General features: G+C 35.2%; 1 protein-coding gene across 1 annotated transcript; it reads left to right on the top strand.

Annotated features, from left to right (window-relative positions):
* Positions 1–692: 692 nt before the first annotated feature.
* On the top strand, positions 693–23,019 carry LOC134530436 (transmembrane protein 127-like). The gene is made up of 5 exons (XM_063365254.1): positions 693–1,159; positions 2,494–2,784; positions 14,895–15,062; positions 15,170–15,304; positions 17,122–23,019. The coding sequence occupies exons 1-5, from the start codon at positions 1,153–1,155 to the stop codon at positions 17,298–17,300; spliced, it is 780 nt and encodes a 259-aa protein (XP_063221324.1). The 5' UTR covers positions 693–1,152; the 3' UTR covers positions 17,301–23,019.
* Positions 23,020–23,432: the final 413 nt, after the last annotated feature.

Below are 23,432 nucleotides of genomic sequence, written 5' to 3'. Positions count from 1 at the left end.
GCGGGACCAATGATTCACGGTACTCCAGCACCTCTATCATGACCACCCCACCGAAACATCATCCCAGTTGCCGTCTGCACAGGCCAGCCCCGAGCCAAACGGGCCTGGTCTCACCACCACACCATCATCAACTTCACCAACACATGTAAAGAAACACTTCACTGCTCATAAATCACCAGCCCACAAGGACTCTTGTGTTGGGAGGGGCCCAGTGTATATCATATTGTAAATATCTGTTTTTTATTGATTATTGTGTCAAATTTTCTCTTTCATGGAAATAACCTTTTGTACTACTCTTTTTCAAATAAAGATACTTTTTTTTTGGCGGGGTGGACCCCTGGGGGGGTCCCCCATTAAAAAAAAAAAAAAAAAAAACGTGGTCAACCTGTTAATTTTGAGTTACAGTGATGTGCGCGCATCTTGAAATTTCACTCTCGTCATTTTTTTCATAAAGAAGTATAATTTCAGAAAGTTTTTATCTTTGAATGAACTCAAATTTCAAAAATAAAAGTTTATTTTAATGTTTTTGTCGAACTGCCAAAGAAGGTGGCGAATAATTCCGACAGTTTGTGACATCTTTCCGATACTCAATTCCGCTAGCGAGCGTTCAAGAATAGGGTTTAACAAATCTCTGACGGAATCAAGTCATTCCGCTAGCGGAATTATTCTCAGCCTGTATGTTCTGTGATTATTCCGACAATCAAGAATAGGCCCCCAGGTAATTATATTACGAAAATTGCCATGGCAGTCAATGTGCTAAAATTAACTTGTGATTTATTTCTATGAATTGCTTTAGCCAAAGTTTATCTTCGTTGACATCTTGGTTTTTTGTGTGATTGACATAACGGGTTGACACAAATTATTTTATTTCCACGATAAACCATTATTCATTCGAACAACACATATTTTTATGTTGGTACACAGCTTTAGAGTAGGAAATTTTATTCATGTCTCACAAGTAAATAAAAAATAAGGTGTTGTAAAAAACCTTAAAGCTAAAAAGTTGATCGAAATTTATGCAAGTTTGTGAAAATAAGAAGTGTATTATAGAATAAAGAATAGTGAACAAGCGCTGAAGAAAGGATATATATTATTTCAAAGCCAGTGTTATAAAATAGTGTGACAAATGTGGTGTTCCAGAATTCACAACAAATGACAGGTAAGAAGAGAATAAATGCAGTTAACATTAATTTGGTGTGTTTATTTTTCCCAATCAATTTTTCTCGTGGAATTTTTTTGCCTGATTTTGTGAATTTGTGTTTATTTTGACTGTTATTCTTACATCCATTAGTTTTCAGCAAAATGATATTGGATACCTACTGCCTAGTTTCGAGATTATCGTAAAAAAATAATATACTAATGATTAATAAATTTGCTTTCAACACCCAAACATTACACTTTCAGAATTTTTGTATGATTTGAAGAGAAACTTTGGTAGTTCCGAATGGGAGCAACGTTTTTGAAAAAATAAATAAACAAAAATATTCAACTGTTTTTATTTCCTAACAATTTTTAATCATTCTGTAGGAGTTTGTTGTGTTACTAAAGTAATTTAGAGATTCAACGAGCAGTTGGGTTAGGTTAGCTACCTTAAAAATACTGTGAAATGTGAATTGTTGGTTAGGTTGGGTTGGCTACATTAAATTTTGATAATTTTGTAACGTCGTGGCTTTTCCGTAGATAAAATAATAAAATTATACTGTTGTTTTTGCTAAAACTACTGTCGTTCCTCTGTTTTTCTTGAAAAGAGCATTTTAAAACTCAACTTGGTTTCTGAGAAATTACAATTTATAGGTTACATTTGGTAGCCAGTGCAATGAAGCACCCATCGCCATGTTGTGCTTTTTTTGTTATGAGCGTAGCCGAGGCTGTTTTCCAAGAGCATTTGGCCTGATTGCCTGTGCTTTCTATAGTGACGTTAATTTATTTTGTGCTTTAATAGCGTAGCCAAGACTGTGTTCACAAGGATATACCTGATCATGTTCTTACGCATCTGCTGTTTACTTGATACTAGCTGCAACATTATCCAGTAGTTCTCCAGAGATCCTTCGGAATACAATCATCTAAACTGTTTTCTTCAAGACATGGATGTTTACTGTCAGTATGTTACGACCAGGGCCAAGACCGTTTCCCACCCTAATTGTGCCTTATTAGTATGTATCTTTCGTTCTTGCGCACTACATTTAGTGATTGTGCTGAAACATGCATGGAGAGAGATGGCGCGGTGGCTGGAAGCCGGAATGGCAATCCAGAGGACCGGGATGCAAATTTCAGTCCAACCGTCCCAATTTCTGTCGGTCATGGTTTCCAGAAATCACTCCAGCAAAAGTTGGGACGGTTCCTTACAACAGGCAGTGTCTGAGGTATTTCCTATTATTCCTGATTGGTGTTGTCAGACTTAATTTCTCTAATGGTCGTGTTGTTGAGATGTAAAGTAAGTGTAAATAAATGTACCACTCGCTACTGGGGTTGAATGGAACGACCATGTTGCAGGAGCCCCAGTCATGTACAGTGCGAGCTACTTCCCCCGCCAGCGTTGGCACGTGCCCAAGGAGCACGAGAGGAACTTTGTGGCGGCTTTCTTCCACATGGCGACCATCGCTCTGACCTGCACCTCGCTGGCCCAGCTGGGGTGGTTCCATGTGCGCGGGGCCCACTGCTCCCCGCACCTCGCGGTCTACCAGTTCTTCGACCTGCGCCTGTACGACGACCCCGTGCCGGACGACGTGGAGGGCAACGACGTGGCCGCGTCGCCGGTCAGCGTGCAGTTCCTCCCGTCCAGCGGTGAGTCCCGCTAGCACCAACTCTCCGGCTTATCCAGGTGCGTGCTAGAGCTAGGGACAGGAAAAATTTGCGGGTTCAATGACCTCCAGGATGAACTCCATAGTTCTACCTACACTCGGTCAAATGCCACCCACTCATTGGCTGCTGTCTTGTAAGGCGTTCCAACATAGCAGCCTGTGATTCGATAAAGCTTTGGTCGGGTGTTTCCCATTGGCCCAGAGTCATCCAGGTGAGTTGTGAGCCAATAGTAGATGCAGCACTGAGGTATAACAATTTGTATTTTAGCCTTTCGCGAAATGAATTCGCAAATTTTTCCTGTCTCTAGCTATAGCATGTTTCACCCTTAGTTTGCAGTATGCATTGTAATGGACATTTTACTCTCTCTTTCCAATGCATTATCTCTGCCATTAACGCTGTCCTTGTTGCCAGATATATGCCATACAGCACAACAGTTTTAGACACACCTTTATAATGTAATAAAATGAGATTTTAATTTATATAAAAATTGTATTTTTTTTAAAGGAAAATTGGGAATGAGAATTTTGGAAATAAATTTTCTTGTATTTCATCAAGAGCATCATAAGATAAAATTCGCTTTTTATTTCTAAGGAGATGTAAGTGAAACACACCATCTTAGTCTCCGCCATTTTCGATAACTGTAATAATACTGTCAATAGACACTATTTTATGGTCTATGTAAATTCAACAAATAATAAAAATTAAAATATAAAACTTAATTGAAATAGAATTCAAAATAATATTGTTTCCAAGCCGGATAGTATTGTTACGATTTACCGCGGGTTCGTAAAGGATAGCCCAATTAAAATTTTTATTACACTACACAGTTTTATTTATTGCCACTACTTATGTCACTTACAAAATTCTTCTAAAATGGCAAATAATTAATTACACGTAAAGAAAGGTCTATTCTATAGTACTCGTTCCACACACCTCGCTGGGCCACACCTCTGGCGCAACTCTCGCCGCAGCACCCCTCGTGGGTCTCCACCGCGGGACTCCGTCGCCACACTCCGCCACAGCCGACGCACTTCCTCTTCGCCGAGGATCCGCTCGACTCCTCGCTCGCAACTTCGCTCAGGACTCCGCCATGCCCGCGACTCTATCGCCCGGAAACTCCGCCGCGGGAAAACTCCAGACTCCACTGAACTCACTCACTCCCTGCCCTGGAACCTTCGTCCAAGGACTTCGCCACTCTGCCGCACCCGTGGCACTATCGCCCTGGAAGCTACGCCGCGGGAAGGCTTCCACCTGAACTCTCTGAACTCCACTGACTCTTGCCCTGACGTCCTCGGGCATATACATAGGCACCGGCAAAATTCAAGAACTCACGAAAACGGCCGGGGCCCGTCATGTAATTCCGCGCCGACACGACGGTAGAAATCTCTCGAAACACATGTCGGCGGCTCGCGTAACTCCCAGCTGTCCGGTTTCAGTTACGTGTCAAAGGCAGGACGCCGTACGGGGAGTGGTGGGAAGGATGGGTGAAAGCGACAATCCTTGTTATCTTCCAGGCGCGCGCGGCACATATCATATTGCGGCAGTTGCCAGCCAGCTCTGCACCTGCACGTGTCCCGGCCTTGCTCTAGTTCGTAACAATATCTATCTGGCAACAGTAGGTGTTATTTATTCTGTACTGCAAACTAAGCTTGATAGACACTATAAGAATCATCCATGATGGCCTAGCGATTAGTGTTCCTGACTGGTAACTTTGGGGCCTTAGGTTTCTAGGCCCACCTAGAACATCTTGTGTGGCCATTGCTACGTATTGGGAAATAACATGTGGTATCATTTTACTTAAGACATGTGAGCATCATTGTTTAATTATTATTGTGCCAAGAACTATTCATTTCATAAAATTGTAGCTTTGAAATTTGTGTGCTTAAGCTACAAGAAATTTTTGTATTCAACTGTATTAATTGGCCAAATTTTATTCATATTTCAAGTGAAAAAATACTTCATAATGTAATCTGCCAAAAAACAACTTACTATTTACATAAGTAGTTATGTTACAATATATTTATTGTTCTTATCATGTGATTATATATATATATATATAAACTTAAATTATACTTTGATTGCATCTTTACCAATGCCAGGTCACAGAAGATTGAATAGTGAACTTGGATTAATTTTTATTGCACATTATATTGTCACAAACGTCTTGCAACTTACAAGAGGCAGAAATTTAAGTACATGACCTGCCAGTTCAAAAGTTTTTTGACAAACCAATTCTGTTCACAAGGTAGCTTTAAAGGCCAATATAAACATAATTGTTATACGCCATTTTGCATACACATGCAAAACCTCCAAACGGCTTATAGATAATATCAGTAAATTATGTACTAAAGTTTATTTCAGGAAAGAGGGATGTTTGTCCAGTGAACAAGACAGTAGTCTTATGACGTATGCACAACATAATCACAATCAGTAAAATAGGGTGCAACTACCACTGATGTTAAAACGTTCAAAATTTGTTAATTAACAGTTAATAGTAACTTCTGCAACAGACTGTAGAAAAGTAAAGTTAGTTGCTGCCTGCCCTAGCTACTTTTGCAGCAATGTCAGTTCCAACATTAAAAAGACGGGCTGCATCTTGCAGCAGCAGGACGGGGCAAAAGTTTGAAAACTGGAGTGATAGCATATAGATTCACAACGGTGTCTCCTGACGTCCATGACGCTCACAGCTGACAGAGTGGTGAGCTTCAACCTTCCTTGATGCACCGCAGATTCGGAGCACTCCCTTGAAACATAAATCAAGCTCTCTGTGGAACAGTATCATAAGCCTCACTGACAAACATTATAAGCAATGATGCCAAAATAAAGGTGACTCTTGTGAAAACTATTCTATTAAGGCCAAGATCCATAGTTTTGCAGGCACGAGGGAAATTATTTATCCCATGCATAGTATTGTCGATAAAAAAAAATGTCAATTACAGCATTATAAAATCAAGCTTTGATTTTTGCAACTGTGGTAGAAAATATTTTATCAAAAATTTATTTGTTACTAAATTTTAATTAAGAAATTTTTAAAACTAAGTATTTCATATTTATAAGAACTGTACACGGTCTTTATTTTACATACAAATCAAATTGAGTATCCTTTACAATTCCTGTAGGCCAGAACTGAAACATTACGTACAGAATTTAAATAATTTTAGTTTAAAACTTGTTATTTAACGGACGCGTGTAGCTCTTGAAATGGACGAATGATGTGTTAGTTCAGCATTACGCCGCTAGATGTCAGGCACGATGAGTTTAGAGTTTGCCCGCTAGATGTCCCAACTATCGCAGAGGAGTTGTGGCGGAAATAAAATTTATTTTAAACGTTCGACTTCAAAACTGGTTTCGGTGACAGTAAGTCATTGTATTTTGAAGATAGAAAGAAGCCAATTGACGAAAACTCTTCCATTTACTTCGAACTATATTGAGCAATGAAACATTTATTTCCTAATATTTCACAGATGTGATTTAACGATACTCTGTAGAACTTGTAAACAATTTATTATCTATCATGGCAAAATTTGTTTTTATAATAATAGTCATATTGCGTGAATCAAACGTGACCTATTATATAATATACATTCAAAATATATTATACATAATAAAACTAGGTATCTTTTCTGAAAGAAGTACTAGCAAAACTGTGTCATACCAACGTAGCAGTTGTGCGCTTACAAGCGTGCAGTGTTTGCTAACTCATTTTAATTATTTGGTTTCAAAACCGCATAAATGTCTTTTCTTTATTTTACTTTTGACTGCAACCCGCGTCCTCTTTCGCCCCATGGTCCGCTCTGTATCAAGTCACGCAATATTTTGAATGTTATTGTAATTTTGCCAATTTAAAATTTGTGATTTTTATGTAGTAAAGTATTTTTTAATTTTTATAATTTATTTTTTTTATAGTTGGTTGGTTTTCTAATGGTATATACCTTCCTTTATTTCCTATAATAAACTCATCTTTTACTACTGGAATCTTTCCATAATATCTTCACATCGCAATAACTTTTACTCTGCATAAGAAAGGTAATGAATCAAATATATAAAATTATCGTCTGATAGCAGTTACGTCCAGTTTCGCAATAATATTTGAACAATGTGTTAAAATTATATGTATGAAAATGATAAAATACTATCAAATTTATAACAGCCAGAAGCACTGAAACAGATTTTGCTGATTTTTTTATATAAGATACCGATACAAGCAGGGGCGCAACAACAGGGGGGGGCAAGGGTATTCCCCCCCCCCCCCTCTGAAACCTTGAAGTGGGGGCAAACGGGGGCAAAGAAAGTGCTGTGTAATCAATTTTTAGATAATAAAACTGCTTAAATAGCACCATTTTCCACCTTGAAATACAAATTTTCCCGGGGGAGGACCCCCGGACCACCCGCTTCAATAGGGGGATCGATGATTCTTTATAAAAAGGTATATTGCCCCCCCTTTGGAAATTTAGTTGTTGCGCCCCTGGATACAAGGCAATTGATGATGAATCAATAGGAATTTTTTGTAAAGCATCTAACACGATTTGACACGATTAATCAAAATATAATGTTGAATAAAAACATTATTTTAACTGGGAATAGTTTAAAAACACACCAATTATTTCAGTTTTATCTTAATGACATGAAGCATATAGTACCCATTCTGCTCAGCCTGAATGATGTAGGTCCACATTGTCAATTCTGATATCCAAACAGCAAATATCGGGGTTGCCCAAGGAAGCATTGTCCTGTCCTATTATTGAATAGGGTACGTGAATATTGCGGAAGAATCAGTAAAAATGTGTACCTCATTAGCTTTGCGGATGACGCCAACATAATTCCTTAAAAAAATATATGTATATATATTCTCAAATGTACGAAAGTTTGTTTTAGATACTTACTATTTAGATTTTCGATCAATTGTATCATATTTGGTAGTGAATTTAGTAAGGTAGTTAAGAAATGTTCTATTCTTTAGCCACTGTTTTTTGTACAATCCCTTACAGTATTGTTTGGTTGTATAAATTATTATTTCAGACGAAAGTTGTAGATACTATTTATTAAGTTTGCAGAAAATAAGAATGTATTTTATATTTTATGTGGCAAGAATGTTATAATTTTTGTTTGTATTTCAATTCTAATCGTTTGAACTCCCTGCAACAATGTTTAGACTTATCAAAAATCGCTTTATAAACCTTTTTTAGAACACATCTAAAGTTTACAAACAAATTGAACTGATTTGATGGCGTGCCTGCTAAGGAAGTTAAGAATTTTTTTTGTCCTCTAGGCCATTTTTATTTAACCTTGCAGTTATTTTGACAAAAGGTTTTTGGTATAAATTTATAGAGATATATAATAACTCATCATACGGATGCGGGGGTTATAGCAATTGACCTATTTAAAAAACAAATTCCCCATTTCTGCCCCATTGGTCAGATATTTGCCATTAACAAACTCGACCAAGATTTCTCTCTCTTTTTTTTTTTTTGTATTAATTTGGAAATGCTTTGTGCAAAATTGCGTAGTTATCGTATTCATAAAAATTTATGTTATATATATATAAATGTTTTGAGATGATGATTTTGGGGACACTGAACTATGTAACGGAAAACTTTGTAGAATTTTTCCGGAAGTCACACAGTGGTAACTGCTACAATAGGAAGTCTTTCTCCGAAATCTACCTAACTATAAAAAAATATTACTTTTATGTCAATGATTTAAAGGCTAGCAAATTCATGCCAATACAATTTATTGCATACGAACAGCATTTTTATAATCACTCTATTAATTGCGGCATTAATTTTTAGAGTTATAAACAAATTCAAATAAAAAAAATTAACAGTAAGTATTTAAATGAATAAACCACCTCAGTCACTACCGAAGAGTAGTTAAGATTCATCCTGTTCCTTGTATTTTTATCTTTGTATCCATTTTATATATCAAAACAACATGAAAAAAATACTTCATTATCGATCCAGAAACAACTAAAAAATACACATGCAGAGAACCGCAAAACAAATACTGCCTTAGCAAGTGTTTCTGCAGTGGTTTTAAACTTATAATAGCCTTTCGTGTTTCATAAAATCAATTTTAAACTCTATTAAATTTTAATTAATTCTTCTAGATAAATTGAAGATTGTAAGGCCGTGTCCGTATTCGCCTGAAGTATATAATACTATATGAACTTGTCCCTGGAAGTTACATCACAAGGGCTGCATAACTGGAAATGAAGTATATTCAAGTACGCAAGTAAACAAATCTGTGTACTTCTCACGTAGTAGGCCTACTTCCAGTTGAAAACACGTCACCATTTTGAAAAAAAATTTGTAGGTTATATTTGATTTAAAAAATTTAAGAACTCTTAAAAACATAAACAATTTTTATTATAAATTTAATTAAAACATTATTTATACACTCTTACAAAGAAGTTTAAACAAATACATGCACAAACACACAGCCTACCGTTGGTAACTACAAAACGTAGGTAAAATAATAAATTTAACTGCCGTAAATTCGCGGGACAGCAATTAAGTGTTATGAATGACTATTTTCGGCTAAAATATTTTTTCTCAATAAAAATTGTGCGCAAAAATAAAATGTAAACATCCCTTTTGGCTAGATAGTACCGTGTGAAGAGGCCAAACATTGAACCTGTCCAGATTCGTGAAGGTCAAGTGAAGTACGTAAGGTTGCAAGCTCATAACTACATACTTGAATTCGGATCGGCCTAATGTTAGTAGTAGTATTATAGATTGGTTGCTCCGAGCCCAGGCTTCAGGCTGAGGATTGAGGATGGGGTCAATGACCTATTGTTCTGGCGTTACGGCGGCAATATTTGGTGTCAAAATTCCTAAAAAAAATTCATATTTCGAGGGAAAAATTCCCGTTTTGTGGGAAAATGTCTCTTTTTAGTTATCAAAACTGTCAACGGCTTTAAAATTCCTAAAAGCGGCTTAAATTTCTTGGCGTCAAGCCGTTCTAAGCCGTCGAGGTCATGACCTTGACAATTAGGATGAGATCACCGCAATTTTGAATTTTCTCGTAACTGTTGCAATTATCGTGTGTATAAAAATTAAACTAAATTGCGGTAGCGCACTCTAGCAAACGTAAACAAGATGACGAATGTGATGTCATAATCCAAGATGGTGGGCGTGACGTCATACTAGCTGGCGATATGTGTGTGTGTGTGTGTATATATATATACATACACACACACACACACACACACACACACACACACACCTTAGCATCAGTGGTGGGAAGTCATTCGACGGCGGCTTACATGGAGGAAGGATCAGTCGCCATTTTTTTTTTATATTTTGCACTCACCGGGTTCGAACCGAGGACTCCAAGCTTCATTTTGTAAGTGCGTTTTTAAATAATACTTTATTAAATTTTGATTAATTTTTTTATAAATTTTAGATCTTTTCTTATTAAAATCTGAAAATAAATACGGATTTTCAAGATGATGGTAGTGATCTCATAATCCAAGATGGCTAAGTGATATTATTTAAATTTTTATTTTTTATAAATTTTAAAAACAATGAATTTTTAGGACAATAATTACGGTTTTTCAATTGGCGGTCGTAACAAAAGTCGCAAAGATCTATTATTCAAGATGGCGGGCGTAACGAAAAGTGCAACAATGGCGTTATACACATCGAATATGGCGGGCATAACTAAACATTCAACATTTCTAGAATCCAATATGGTGGCCGTAACGATATTTGCAACGGTGTGTTAAAATATTTTTTATTTAAAGTTTGCTAATTAAATTATTTTATAAATTTTTAAGTTTTTCGCGATTTTCTAGCATAAAAATTACGTACTTTCAAAATGGTAGGCGTAGTGATAATTGCAACATTTACGACATAATTCACAATGGCGGTGATGTAATCCTAATTTTCAAGGTAAAGACCTCGGCGGGGTTAGAGCGGCTTGACGCTGATTAATTTAAGCCGCTTTTAGGCATTTACAAGCCGTTGACATTTTTGAGGACTAAAACGGGAAATTTTTCCCTCAAACGGGAATTTTCCCCTCGAATTAGGATTTTTTTTTTTTTTAACAGGAATTTTGAGTCATTTTTGAGGAATTTTGACACTAAAAATGGCCACCGTGACGTCAAAGCAATCGGTCTCATACGTTTATGCTCGTATTTATTCTTGATTAAAAAGTGAGAATGTATAATTTACAGAGCCGCATAATTATGTGTACCAGTTGCCGAAAATGTCATGTAATAATACTTGTATATCTAAGAAAAATTACAATATTTCTCATTAATTTGCACTGAATGTGTAATTATTTTTCTACAAAATTTGTCTAATACATTGCTATTTAATAAATAATTTGTCCTCCAATTGTTTTATTTTCATTTGTCCAAATACATTTAATTATATACTAAGCTTACTGATTTTTACTGTTTCTCAATTTTTCTTTATTATGCAATTTTAAAATGTAAATTTGGCATGCAGCAATTACAATGTCTAAAACGTGAGTATAAGTTACTATAAAACTACGTCCATTACTTATATTTATTGTACTAGAATTCCTCGCTCCAAATCACTTAGACTCTGGTTGATTTTCGTGTATTACATCAGTGGTCGCAATTTATGCACACCTTTTTCCTAGATCTGAAGCAGTGTTTTGCATGTGTTAACGTGTCGATTGTTTTTTTTTTAGCGGTTTGGGAAGGGGGGAATTACTACTCTTCGCGTATCACTTTATCTAGCCACCTCTGAAATATTATTTTGTTACCTATGACGATTAGCCTACTCCATATGTTCATTCAGACACTTCTGACTGGGTAGCGAAGGCGGTTTGTGGTAAAGGTCAGTGGTCCTTTCAGAGTTAAATTTTAATTATAGAAAAATTACTATTAATTACAACATATGTTATTTCATGCCTGTCCGACCTGCAGTACATAAATACCTACAAGGAGAACTACCGGTGATGGTTGACGTCACCCGTAGGGATAGCATGAAGGCGCTCTCCATTTCGTCAGACGCGACAGCCAATATTTACTACACAAGACCATATTTTGTAAATTTTAATTACGTATTTTAAAAGAAAAAATTATGACGAATGCCAGGGTCATTGAGCAACTAATGACATAGATTTCAAACAACATACATGATAAATAAAAATTAAGGGGTCATCGAAAGCCACAAGCTGCAGGTCGGCTAAAAGCAAACCAAAAAATGCTTCAGCTCTATCCTCTTCTATACATACTGACATGCATAATACATTCAAACAACTAAAATTAGTGCAATAAGCTGCAATATTTTGTGGACATGTATTCACCTACAAATATAAATTGATTGTATAAAAAGGTCATATTTATATCGTTGTACAGAAAACTATAAATTTTAATCATATATCAAAAAATACCACTTTACAACAGAAAGTCACGTAATTAGATGTTCAATCATATATCTGTGGCAAAATGTGTGAAGCAAGAAAACCTGTAAAAGCGCAAACCCTTTTTCATACAGTAGGTATATAACAAGACATTTTTTTACGGGAAGGAAAACTGCATTACTGGCCAACCTCACTGATTGTAGTGGTCAGCTGTGTTCGAGAGTTCTTGTGTCATCTCAAGGATTAGCCTATTTAGTATAAGCATGTCAAACTAGTTGAATATGTTATAATAAATAACTAAAAACTTGATCTTGCGTAATTTGCAGAAGAGACCAAATCTAACAGTTTTGCCACCAACTCGCCGCGGTAAAATGTACAATATGTTTATCATATAAGTGAAGTGTTCTTTATATTTGTTTGCATATGTATGCACAAAATTAGTATTTATTATAATTCTGCTGGGTTGCATACGGTTACTTACGGGTTTAGAACTGAAATGTACTGCAAATAGTAATATTTATCCTCTTACGCGCTGAGGATCGAGCGGTCGAAGAAGTCTGGGGAGAATTGACAGAGAAAACCGAGCGGAAATCTTACCTCTCTCCGAGGCAGGCAGTTGGCTGGCTTCCCCACCCCCCTTTTCAGCTCGTTGAAGAACATGACACCCCGCTGGGCGATAAGGAATTCTAAGAAAAGCGCGTTCTTTCCTCCTACTCCTCCACCACCACCCCCCTCACCAATCCATAGCTCATCCGTACAGCTACTGCTCTCTATCGAGAATTTTGGAACTACGTGTGTTGTGTTCTTTCTTTGCGCGCTCGAGAGAAACTCAGGATCTTAGCCTTAATAAAATACAACAAAATAATAAGAATTTCCAAAATTGAGTGAACAAACAAATATAGGCATTAGCAACCAATTAAATAAAGTAAAACACAGCAAAAATAGTACAATAATTTAGATGTTTAAACAAAAATGACAACTGCAAAAATTAATTATAATATTATAAGTAGATATTTGTCAAAAATGAAAGAACGTAATAAATCAGAATTAAGAGGCGGTGCCAAGCACCTTAACATTTACAAATTAAGCTAGATGAACAGATTGTCAGTGACAAAAACTGAAAAATGTCATATCTAGTTGTAATGATACTGGATGGATACTGTCATGAAACATATGCTGTGATTCTTGTAAGCAAGAGCCTTATCTGTCCAATGCAGTGGTTCTCAAAAGAGTGCACCAGGGCACACTAGTATGTTTTAGAAGATTTCCAGGTGCACCCTGTGGTATTCTAGAAAAATATGTGTCCAGATTTAATAATAAACATATTTACACTGTTATATACCATTTCATTTGAATATATGCCCAAACAGTGAAGAAATACTAGGACACATAAGGCCTATGTTTCTATAAACACAGTAATGAATAAACTTAAGCTACGTATTCCATTTTATTTTTTATCACTTTTTTTTTTTCCTGTAATATTTCATTTGATTACTATAACATATTTCCACAGTTAATTGTAGGATTTTAAATGAGCCCAGACTTCATGAGAACCACTGTTCTAATGTTTTCTTTGATCATGCAGTTACTATTTATGTTGATTGAATGCCATATCTCATATTCTCTGTTCCTCACAGGTCAAGGGCAAGTGTATCGTGGTGATAGGAGAGTTATCGTGTGGTCATGTCTGCACTTGCAGACATAACACACCCTAAACGTACCAAACATCAGGAATGTAGAGGCACAGAAAATTCAAAGCAGTAGTGTAGAGCAGCTGTCGCAGACCATAGCCACAGCATGTGGTTCTTTTCATGTGATTTTATGGCTCTACAACTCACTGCGCTGCCATAGTACAAAAAAAATTTGCCAAACAAAATCAAACTGGTCAATCACAATGCATGTCCTCAACCATCACATCACTCCGCCACCTCGCTCACCCAGGTGTTTTTTTATTTTAATAGTTTATTAAAATAATTTATGTTTTCTTGTTTTATCAGTAAAGCTTTAATAATGACTACGAAATTTTTTTTTTACATTTATGTGTTGTTTCTTTTTTTTCTAATAGCCTTTATCTTGAATTTGTGAATAAAATGTTTTGATTTTATCTTGTACATTTTTTTGTTTTAAAATTACATGTAAATACAGAGAAAATACATGTTACAACTCTCTAAAAAATTAGAGAATCTGTTTACTTAATATTTGGCTCTGCCGACCTCTGGTATAGGGAACTAGAAAAAAATCAGTACCCAGGGTTAAAACTGAGTAAGTTAAAAGTACAGGCACATAGCCAGAAATAGTTTTGAGGGGTGCCCACCCAACTACTTAAACAATACTGCTTACTATAATTATGCAGGCTACATAAAGGTAATTTAAAAAATACAAACACAAAGATCCCAAATATATATACACTAAAGCAGTATTGATGTTTATGCTGAGCTTTTACATCATACCAAGTTTGAGCTCACCTGGCTTTGCAAACAGAATGAATAATTTTATTTCTGTGGTCAAGTTAAACTGGCATAAAAAAATGTACATGTTACATGTTGTGCCTGCACTCAGCAAAGATAAGTGCTGGTTAGAAGAAGATTAAGAACCTGTGTGTTTAGATGGCTCTCAACAAAAATGATTGATTTTCAGAAGAAAAAAATATTTGCTTCAGTTATATTTTTATGCAGAATATTTAAACATAACATTTTTTTTTTTACTTCACGCAGAGCGTTTTAAAATTTTAATTGTTCTTTTGTGATGTACAGGTAAGTCATGTGTCACCAGAGAGATAGCTAACCTTATGCGCATGCTGATTCTACTCTGCTTCATGGCAATCATATCGTCTCTGGTTGGCTTCTTCCTCGACATCGTGGGACCCACCAAGAAGATATTCAAGATCATTCGTCGCAACTCTATACCTAGCATTTTTACAGGTAGCTAGTAGTTTCTTACGCCGTTTACATTATGCTCTGTGGTCCACGTACATACAGTAAGTTTTACCAATATGCATCTTGTATATTAAATATGCTTTTTTTCCCAGTGGTGTGGGTGGTGATGATTGTGGGTCTCTGCTACTACATCTCGAACCGGTTGGAGATACTGATTCAGAACATGAACCCCCAGATGGAGGTCCAGGTGTCGTACGAGTATGGGTGTTACACCATAACTGCTGCAGGTAACACAGTCTACATTGTGCTCTTAGTACTATAACAATTTAACAATCAGTTTGTGAACTGCATTATTCGATAGCAGACAGTAAGAATTTCTAGGCCAGTACATAGCATAACTCCTGTGCCCCCTGCTAATAATACTTTAAATAAGCATGTGTTATGTTGCTTGTATTTTCTTAAGGTTTCATAATTATTTAATAATCATGTTTAATCTATTATTCATATTCATTTAAGGTTATTAATTATTCATTTTGTTTAGATTCTAGATACAGTTGAATTTTTTAATTTTTTTTTTTTTTTTTTGGGGGGGGGGGGGGGGTCAGTTAAAATTAATATATGTATTAATTAGGTTTTTCACATTTTCAAAGGATCTTCTGACATTACTATGCTGTAAAAATTCTATAAGCAGAGAGAAAAAAGACAGGAGCATGACACTTCGGTACCAGGAAGTTATCTTTCACGCTTCAAGTTAGTGTATTGTTGGATAAACAATATAAACATGTCTTGTAGGCGCATGGCTGTGCAGTAATGGACCAGAATGTTTGCTGGACACTGTGGTGTGATGTGATGTTCCAAACTTTCAGAAATTTTAGTGCATATTTTTAGTTTTTTTATTGGTCGGTTGGCCCACTGAGCTTTATTAATTTTTTTATTTGTAAGGGAAGGCAGCTATGTATTCCAACTAGTTGTTGCTCGATTGTCAACGCGTGCGGTTGCATCAACTGCAGCTCACAATAATGTGGTAAGAAAGTGTGACAGGATAATTTTGCGCCTGCTGGTCGGAGCCAGGCAAAGTGTTTAACCTTTTTTTTTTTTTAATATTCTTTTGGGTGTTTTATACTAGAAATTTGACCCCAGGCATCTGCATTGACCCAGGATGAACGTGGTCATCACCCCGGGTCAATTCCTCGGAAAAATGTACCTTAGTTAAAAATTTAATTAATTGACTTTAATTTTTCTATGTAATCAAGCAACGAGCTACAGTGAAGATGTGTGGGATAATCATCTGGAAATATGTAAGTTGTGATCTGCGTTTTGTTTTGACAAATAATAATGAAACAAAAGACTGTTTTATTTTAACATTTTAGAGGAAAACTGCTCCATTTAATAATTCATCCGAAATTTTGGTGAAATGACTAACCTGCAAAATAATCTTCTACGTTATTAAAATAACATTATCAAAATTTTCAAGTGAATCTGGAATTTTGTTACACTTCTGGTTTGCCTTGCCGGGCCAGTCTAGAATATAACAACATAAATGGTTTTGACCTCAGCTTTAGCTGATGATATATTTAACTTGATGTGTATTGAGAAAGAAAATAAAGGTTTTGTCCTTGAAAGTGCATGTTCATAGGTACATATACAGATAAGAAGTTGCTTGTCATATTTTTTGGATTGGAACAGGCAAGGCTGTGGCTAGATGTTTAATTAGCTTAATGAATGACATGTGATGCAGAATTTTTTTGAAGTGAAAACATCTTTAGCAGCATTGAGCGATTTTTGGTAGGGACAAAAATTATGGGTCCGCGTCACCGACATGTTAGTGATATAATACCAAAATCATTTTCTTACGTTTGACGTAGAAATTATGTCATATTAAACATTTAAAAACAAAGTTTTAGGTTTTCACTTCTGTAGACAGTCCACATGACTGCCTTTTTTGTATGATTGACTTCTAATTGACAGCAATAACACATAATTAAACACAGTATATTTTATTAGAACTCATGGCTCGCGTTATGATCATTGTAAAACTACAAAATTTTGAATAGTTGGGTAGGTTTATACCTGCCCTGGTAACATCCACGATGCATCCTTGCAGGAGTTGTCGCAGTGATCGCGACGGCTTGCAATCTCTTCCAACAACACGGCCCTGTGGACGAGGTCCCTCGGAGGCGTCTCGTGGACGACTGGGATGGGATCGAGTCCTTCGTCGTGAGCGGGCCGCAGCTGCTCGACACCCCCCTCGAGAGCATGCCTCCCCCGCCGTACACCCCGTGAATCTCCTCGCTCTGGCGCTTCCTATCTGTACATAGTCAGGGTGTGTGCGCGTGCATTTGGAACTTTGTGAACTAACTGGATGTGTTGTTGTGGTTCTGTGGGAATAACCATGTATGTGTGTGACAAATATCAGCGATACACGTGTTATTAGATTGGCTTCGCATTTCAGCACTTCAGATATTAGAGATGCGTCAGCAAAAGTCTGTTGAAAAATTGTGTTGAGGCCTGCTTACGTTTGTCAGAGGTTTATGTTAATCTATGTGGATTCTTTGTATTTGGGCTATACAGCAGCCCCCAGTTTATTTCCTCTGTGGATGCTCGTAGTACCACCATGTCTCCAAACAAAGGCCGTGAAATACACTTTTCACAGGTAATTATGTTTTCTTTTGTGTGCTATAGAAGACCGGACTATAACAGATACTGTCTTGGCTTTTGTAAAATGTATTTTCTGAATGCTAGAGAAAATGGGAAAATTCAAATATACATAAGTAATCTTCATTAGGAAGTAGCAAAGGTGGACATAAATTTTGTGTTGGCATGAGGGTCATGAACAGTAATGATCAGCAATCGCAGATCATAGAGCTTGCAGAATATATGTTCAGGTGCTATAATTATATTCAGTTTGAGTGCAAACCAGCATATGTGCAATATGTGATTCTGTGATTTTTTTATTATTGACAGTGGATAGTTCTGTTAGTTTTAAAGGATGAAGTACTGTAGAGCATGTTTTACTGTTGACTTTGAAAACATTGGAATACATACTTTGTTACTGTATAGGGATGTATGTTGAAGAAGTAGTTTTTCTTTTTATTATGTATTTTTAATTTTAAATGTTTTTTCAACTAGGATTTACAGTGAAACCCATTATTAATGCTTCTCAAAGGTGCTGTACAAAAATGTAAAGTAGGGAATACATTGAGATTATGACATTTTATTTGAAGGATATTGGGTGGTGAATCTCAGTAGTTTTCCATACTTCAAATTTTGTCATTAAACACACAGATACAGCCAATATTTAAAAAAAAAAAAGATTAGATTAAATAATTATTACTTAATGCCATCCTTTACAGGGTTACCATCTTTGCAGTTGTTTAATCTTTTCCATATTACAAAGAAAGTAACCATTGTTTGCTGATGTATCAGTCAGTCCCAGGTATATTTTTCTTTAAAAAAATCTTTATTTCAGCAACAACATTGAACTTTGTCTAATTCAAATACCCTCTCATCTCTCGTCTTAATCCTGCTGTCCCATGATTTTTGTCCATCTTTGTGCTGAATGTAATCTTAAGTCATCCAGAGGGGAGAGTTTAAGGGGCCTGCCTAGTCAGGAATGTATTTTTGTCAGTGGGGCGGGATGATAAGTGTGACGCTCGCTGATTCTTGTAGCGCGGTATCACCTCTAAGTGCAAGGTTGTGAACTGACACGCAGTCTTCTCGTCTTGCGAAGGGCAACAATCAGATTTGAGCGGTAACCATAACATTATATGGCTCATAAATGACGATAGATGTAACGCAAGTCCCTTGATGCTTTAAAGAATCTGTGCTGGGTGTTTCATCCCTAAAACTTTATTCTGAAAAAAATTTGTGTCAGCTATTTTCACTCATAAACATACAGTTTAAAAACAAAATCCAGAAAAATAACTATACTCATCCACACTCAGTGCGTATTATTAAATGCTTTTTGTTTACAGACATAGCTCTGGTATATTGAGCAGTTTTTAAATCATGCTTTTGTTTTACTGAATCTCTGCACACCACATTTCAGCCCAGATTGGCAGGCCCTTGAATGCTAGACAGTTAATACTTTTAGAGAGCATAACTGTTTCCTCTCATGCTGGGGTGGACTGGCAATAGTAAGATAGTGGAGGAAGCGTGTAAGGAAGGTGCTAACCAGAAGCTGCCATTTGCTCTCAAGGAAAAGGTGCATAGGAACATCTTGCTATGCCTCATCAGGAAATGCCATTCCTGTGCTCGTAACTTCAAGTAATTTAGCATAAACACTGTGCCTGCTAAGCCTCCAGTCAAGTTGACAGTAAATGGTGAAGAGTAGCTAGTTGCATATTATTTACATAACCATAAATTCATAGAATTGTTTGTGACTTACATTTTCTTTGAGCACTATAAATAAAGTAGAAACTCCTGTTTCACTGTAGGTCAAGCAATTTTTGTCAATAAACCTATACATAATAGACGTTTGATGAGAACCAGACAGTTCCAGATAGATACTGTAAATATTTTTATTTATATATTTCCATAGTTAGAGAATTCGTGTATTGGGTTTTACCAAACTTTTAAATAAATTGTAACAGTACAATCTACTGCGATGGACACTCAATGTCTCATACTAATTGCGGAAGAGTTTGTTTGCAAAAGTTAAGTATGTAGCATACCTGCATTTCACAACTTATTATGTTACCATTTCATATTTAAAGCACCTAGGTTTCATCTGTTTGAATATTCATAGTTGGCAACATTTTACATAAACATTTTAACTGCCTATTAAATTAAAGCACTTTTTTTTTTTTTTAAGATAGTTCTAAGTCAAATTTCAAAACTTGATCTTGTGGTTTTTTTATATAAGTGTGAAGAAGTTGTGTGGTTCCATAACCCAATAAAATATTTTTCTAGAGAAACTGCAAAAAAAAAAAATCGGGGAAAGGTGTGAATGCTTTGCAGCATTAAATTGTAAATCTAACTTAACACCCATATTGTAAAGCGTGCTTACAAGGTGAGGGCACAACTTGGGAAATTCGCTTTAAGATGAGACTCGGTGTGTTAGTAGTATTATACATTTTGGGTGTTCACCTCCTAAAATAATAAAGTGCACTGACCAGCTATTTCCAAGAAAAAACCTTCAAAGATTTAGGCACTGTTTATATACCAATGAATTGTCACTGAGACCAACGGTGCAGTAGCCTTGGTGGTAACATACTTGTTTGCTGCCGAGATGCTCAGGTTTCAATTTCACGGACAGAATATTTTTTTATTTAAATTCAAAAAAACTATTTTAGTAAATCTACTGTTCACAAATATTATTTAAGTATAAATTATTTTATTTTAGTTGTCAGGAATAATTATTATTTAGTTCATATTAATGGATATTTCAATTACAGTAATATTTCTATCTTAAAAGTATAAAATAATGGGTATAATAATAGTTAAAAATAAAAATTATGATCTGACCTGAGCAGTCATATTTGTATTAGTTTCTGTGGTTTCTATTTAAAAGGACATTTGTTTCCAATGTTTGTATGATAATTATTATACAAGTTCTCGTTTGTAAAACAACAATAAAATTTATTATAAGTATTATTTATAATTATTATTATTTATTTATATCTGTAAGATTGCATTATTACTGTAATTTAAATATGAAGTAATATCTAATAAGTAGAATTTTTTAAAAATAGAATAAAATAATTTACATTTTAAAACTAGATTAATAAAAAAATAAATTATTAGAAAAACTCTAGGATTTAACTGGCCAGTGCACTTTTATTATTTTAAGGTATGCTATGCTTCTAGTACAGAGTTTCATCCTGAAGTGAATTTCCCCAAATCGTGCCCTCCCCTTGTATGTATGCAATTTGATGTGTCATTTTCAGTTAGCCACTATCTTGGGAGAGAGCAGGATGGCAGGCAGGCAGCAGTGTCCACACAACTTTGCTGGCCGTCCAATCTATTTCATCAGATTCCACAAAAACGTACACTAATTTTTCAATTACAGAGTTTGTGCTTGTGCACGTTTCGTTTCTGTGATGGTAACTAAAATGTTTTAACAGGTGAGAGATTACCCTCTTTTATCGCATAATCGTCGCACCTATATTTTTGGCCGTCAAAATTGGGATAAAAAAACTTCTCGCTTAAACGTTGAAGGATGGTTTTGGTCCCGCTATTAGATGCCGAGCGCTTTGTGTATGTATCTTTTCCGTATAAAACGATGTATTTTAAAGTAGAAATCTAATATTTATTCTGATATTACCACTTACTTATTTAACTAACGGAAATACAAAGTTGTCTGACGTGTAGATTTTCTTTTAAAGACTTTTTAAACGTTATTATCTTTATCTGATCGTCTGTGTCGCCGCGGTATACCGGTGTAGATATCTTTTCCGTATAAAACAATATGGTATTTTAAAGTAGAAATCTAATATTTATTCAGACATTACCACTTACTTATTTAATTAACAGAAATACAAAGTTGTCTTTTCTTTTAAAGACATTTTTAAACGTTATTTCCTTTATCTGATCATCTGCATTGCCGTGGTGTACCGTTTATGAACATGTAGCCAGCGCTAGTTGGCATCATTCATGTTTGTTATGTTGCTTCCCGTATAGAGCACGCGCACGTAGTCGAATATAGATATCTCGCCGATTGCATGCAACGCGCGCTCTCTGTCCAGTGCAAAGTTAACTACATTTGATGGCCCGTACTCTTTCGTGGTAAGTGTGTATTACGGCAATAGTTACACGTTAGTTCACGTCGCAGATTCAAGTGGCCTGCATTTGCGTTACAGTTTGGTTTTTCTATTTAAAGTTGAAGAAAGGTTTTTGTTTAATGAATTATTAATATAAATGTTTGGCGCGCTCTTGTATACTCCACCTTTTTTTTTAACGTACTTTCCATGGACCTTTTTTTTTTATGAATAACTTTACCTAACAAAAAAAAAATGTTCTGCATAATCGTCTCACCCCTACTTTTCAAACTTGATTTTAAAATAAAATGTGCGACAATTATGTGAGAAAACACTGTAACTTTTGTTTTATTTGTTGTACATCTATGTTTTATCATGAGACATTTTTATTATTATAAAGTTGTGTTACCATGAAGTTGAAAGCATTAAGGTCAGAGATATTGAGAGCTTACTTAATGAAGTACAGAGTCTAAAATTTTAAACCTTTAAATATTGCATCAAGTTCCAGATTATAAGGTGTTTTTCACAATGTGACTGCCTAATGGCCAGACAATTTAATTGTGGTCTAAAGTCTAAATAATATAAAACATCAAAGTTAATATTAATTTTTTCCTAACAAAAATCATGTTTGTACATGTACCTTATTTGTGAATTATTTAAAAAAAAAAAAAAAAAAAATCTTGCTCCTCAAACAAGTGACAATGGCAAAATAAATTTTTGTCATTTAAAATTATTACTTCCATTGGTGTGTAGAGATGAAATAGTGATTTTGTCAGTCCACTTGTCATTTGGTCTTACATTGATAGCCATCATGTTTCATTTTCATCCTGTGTTTGAGTTAGTCATAAATTTGAATTAAACTTGAATTCAACATTAACACTTTCATGCCCACTTTTGCTTATGCTATTGCCTCACACAATTCTGGAGTGAAAATTATGCCAAAATACTTCTGCTCATATGTAATTAATGTTAGAATGCATATTGTTTTTTTTTTTTATTTAATAATAAGAAAAGATTAATTAAATACATAATTCATTCTTAATCAGAAGTTTGCTGTATTAGTGTATATTTAATTACTTTTAAAATGCTAGGGGATCATTTTTTAAGCAAACTTATTTTTTTGTTTTATTTTTATCCCAAAGACAAAATGTCCAGATGGCATGAGGGTTATAGTAATAAACTGTGCAAAACTATTATTATTGTTTTTTGTATGATTTACAATCATGGAAGAAAAATGAGCTATATTTTTGTAAAGATAATGTGATGTAGTAAAGTTTTCTTGGAATAAAGATCGTAATAACAAATCATAAATCAATCTGAAAACCTTGCCATGCATTCAGAAGCGAAAGCACCTTCTGAAGATGATGTCATATTTTAAATCGTACTTTAAGACAAAGAACATTTCTAAGACTTTGTATCAAAATCAAAACAATTTTTTTGGCATAGCAAAATTAATTATAAAGCTAAATTTTTAGTGTGCAGATCATCTTTTCACCACCACATCCTTGTAAAACTTTTATTCTGCATTCACTGGCTCATTAAAGACAGACCAGCACTTTAGATCCTTCTGTTCAAGAAGCTGGTAGGTTCTGCTTAAAATAGGCTTTAAATTGAATGCCAATTACTTAAGATTACATGCTATCAATAGATAGTTATTGATATTACCAAAAAGCCTATTTTCTGCTTAATAAATTTATTTCAAGTACATACCTAATTT

Source organism: Bacillus rossius, chromosome 3, assembly GCF_032445375.1.
Source record: "Bacillus rossius redtenbacheri isolate Brsri chromosome 3, Brsri_v3, whole genome shotgun sequence".
In the NCBI taxonomy this organism is placed as follows: domain Eukaryota; kingdom Metazoa; phylum Arthropoda; class Insecta; order Phasmatodea; family Bacillidae; genus Bacillus; species Bacillus rossius.
The sequence above is the reverse complement of the archived record's forward strand: the minus strand, read 5'-3'. Positions and strand labels throughout refer to the sequence as shown.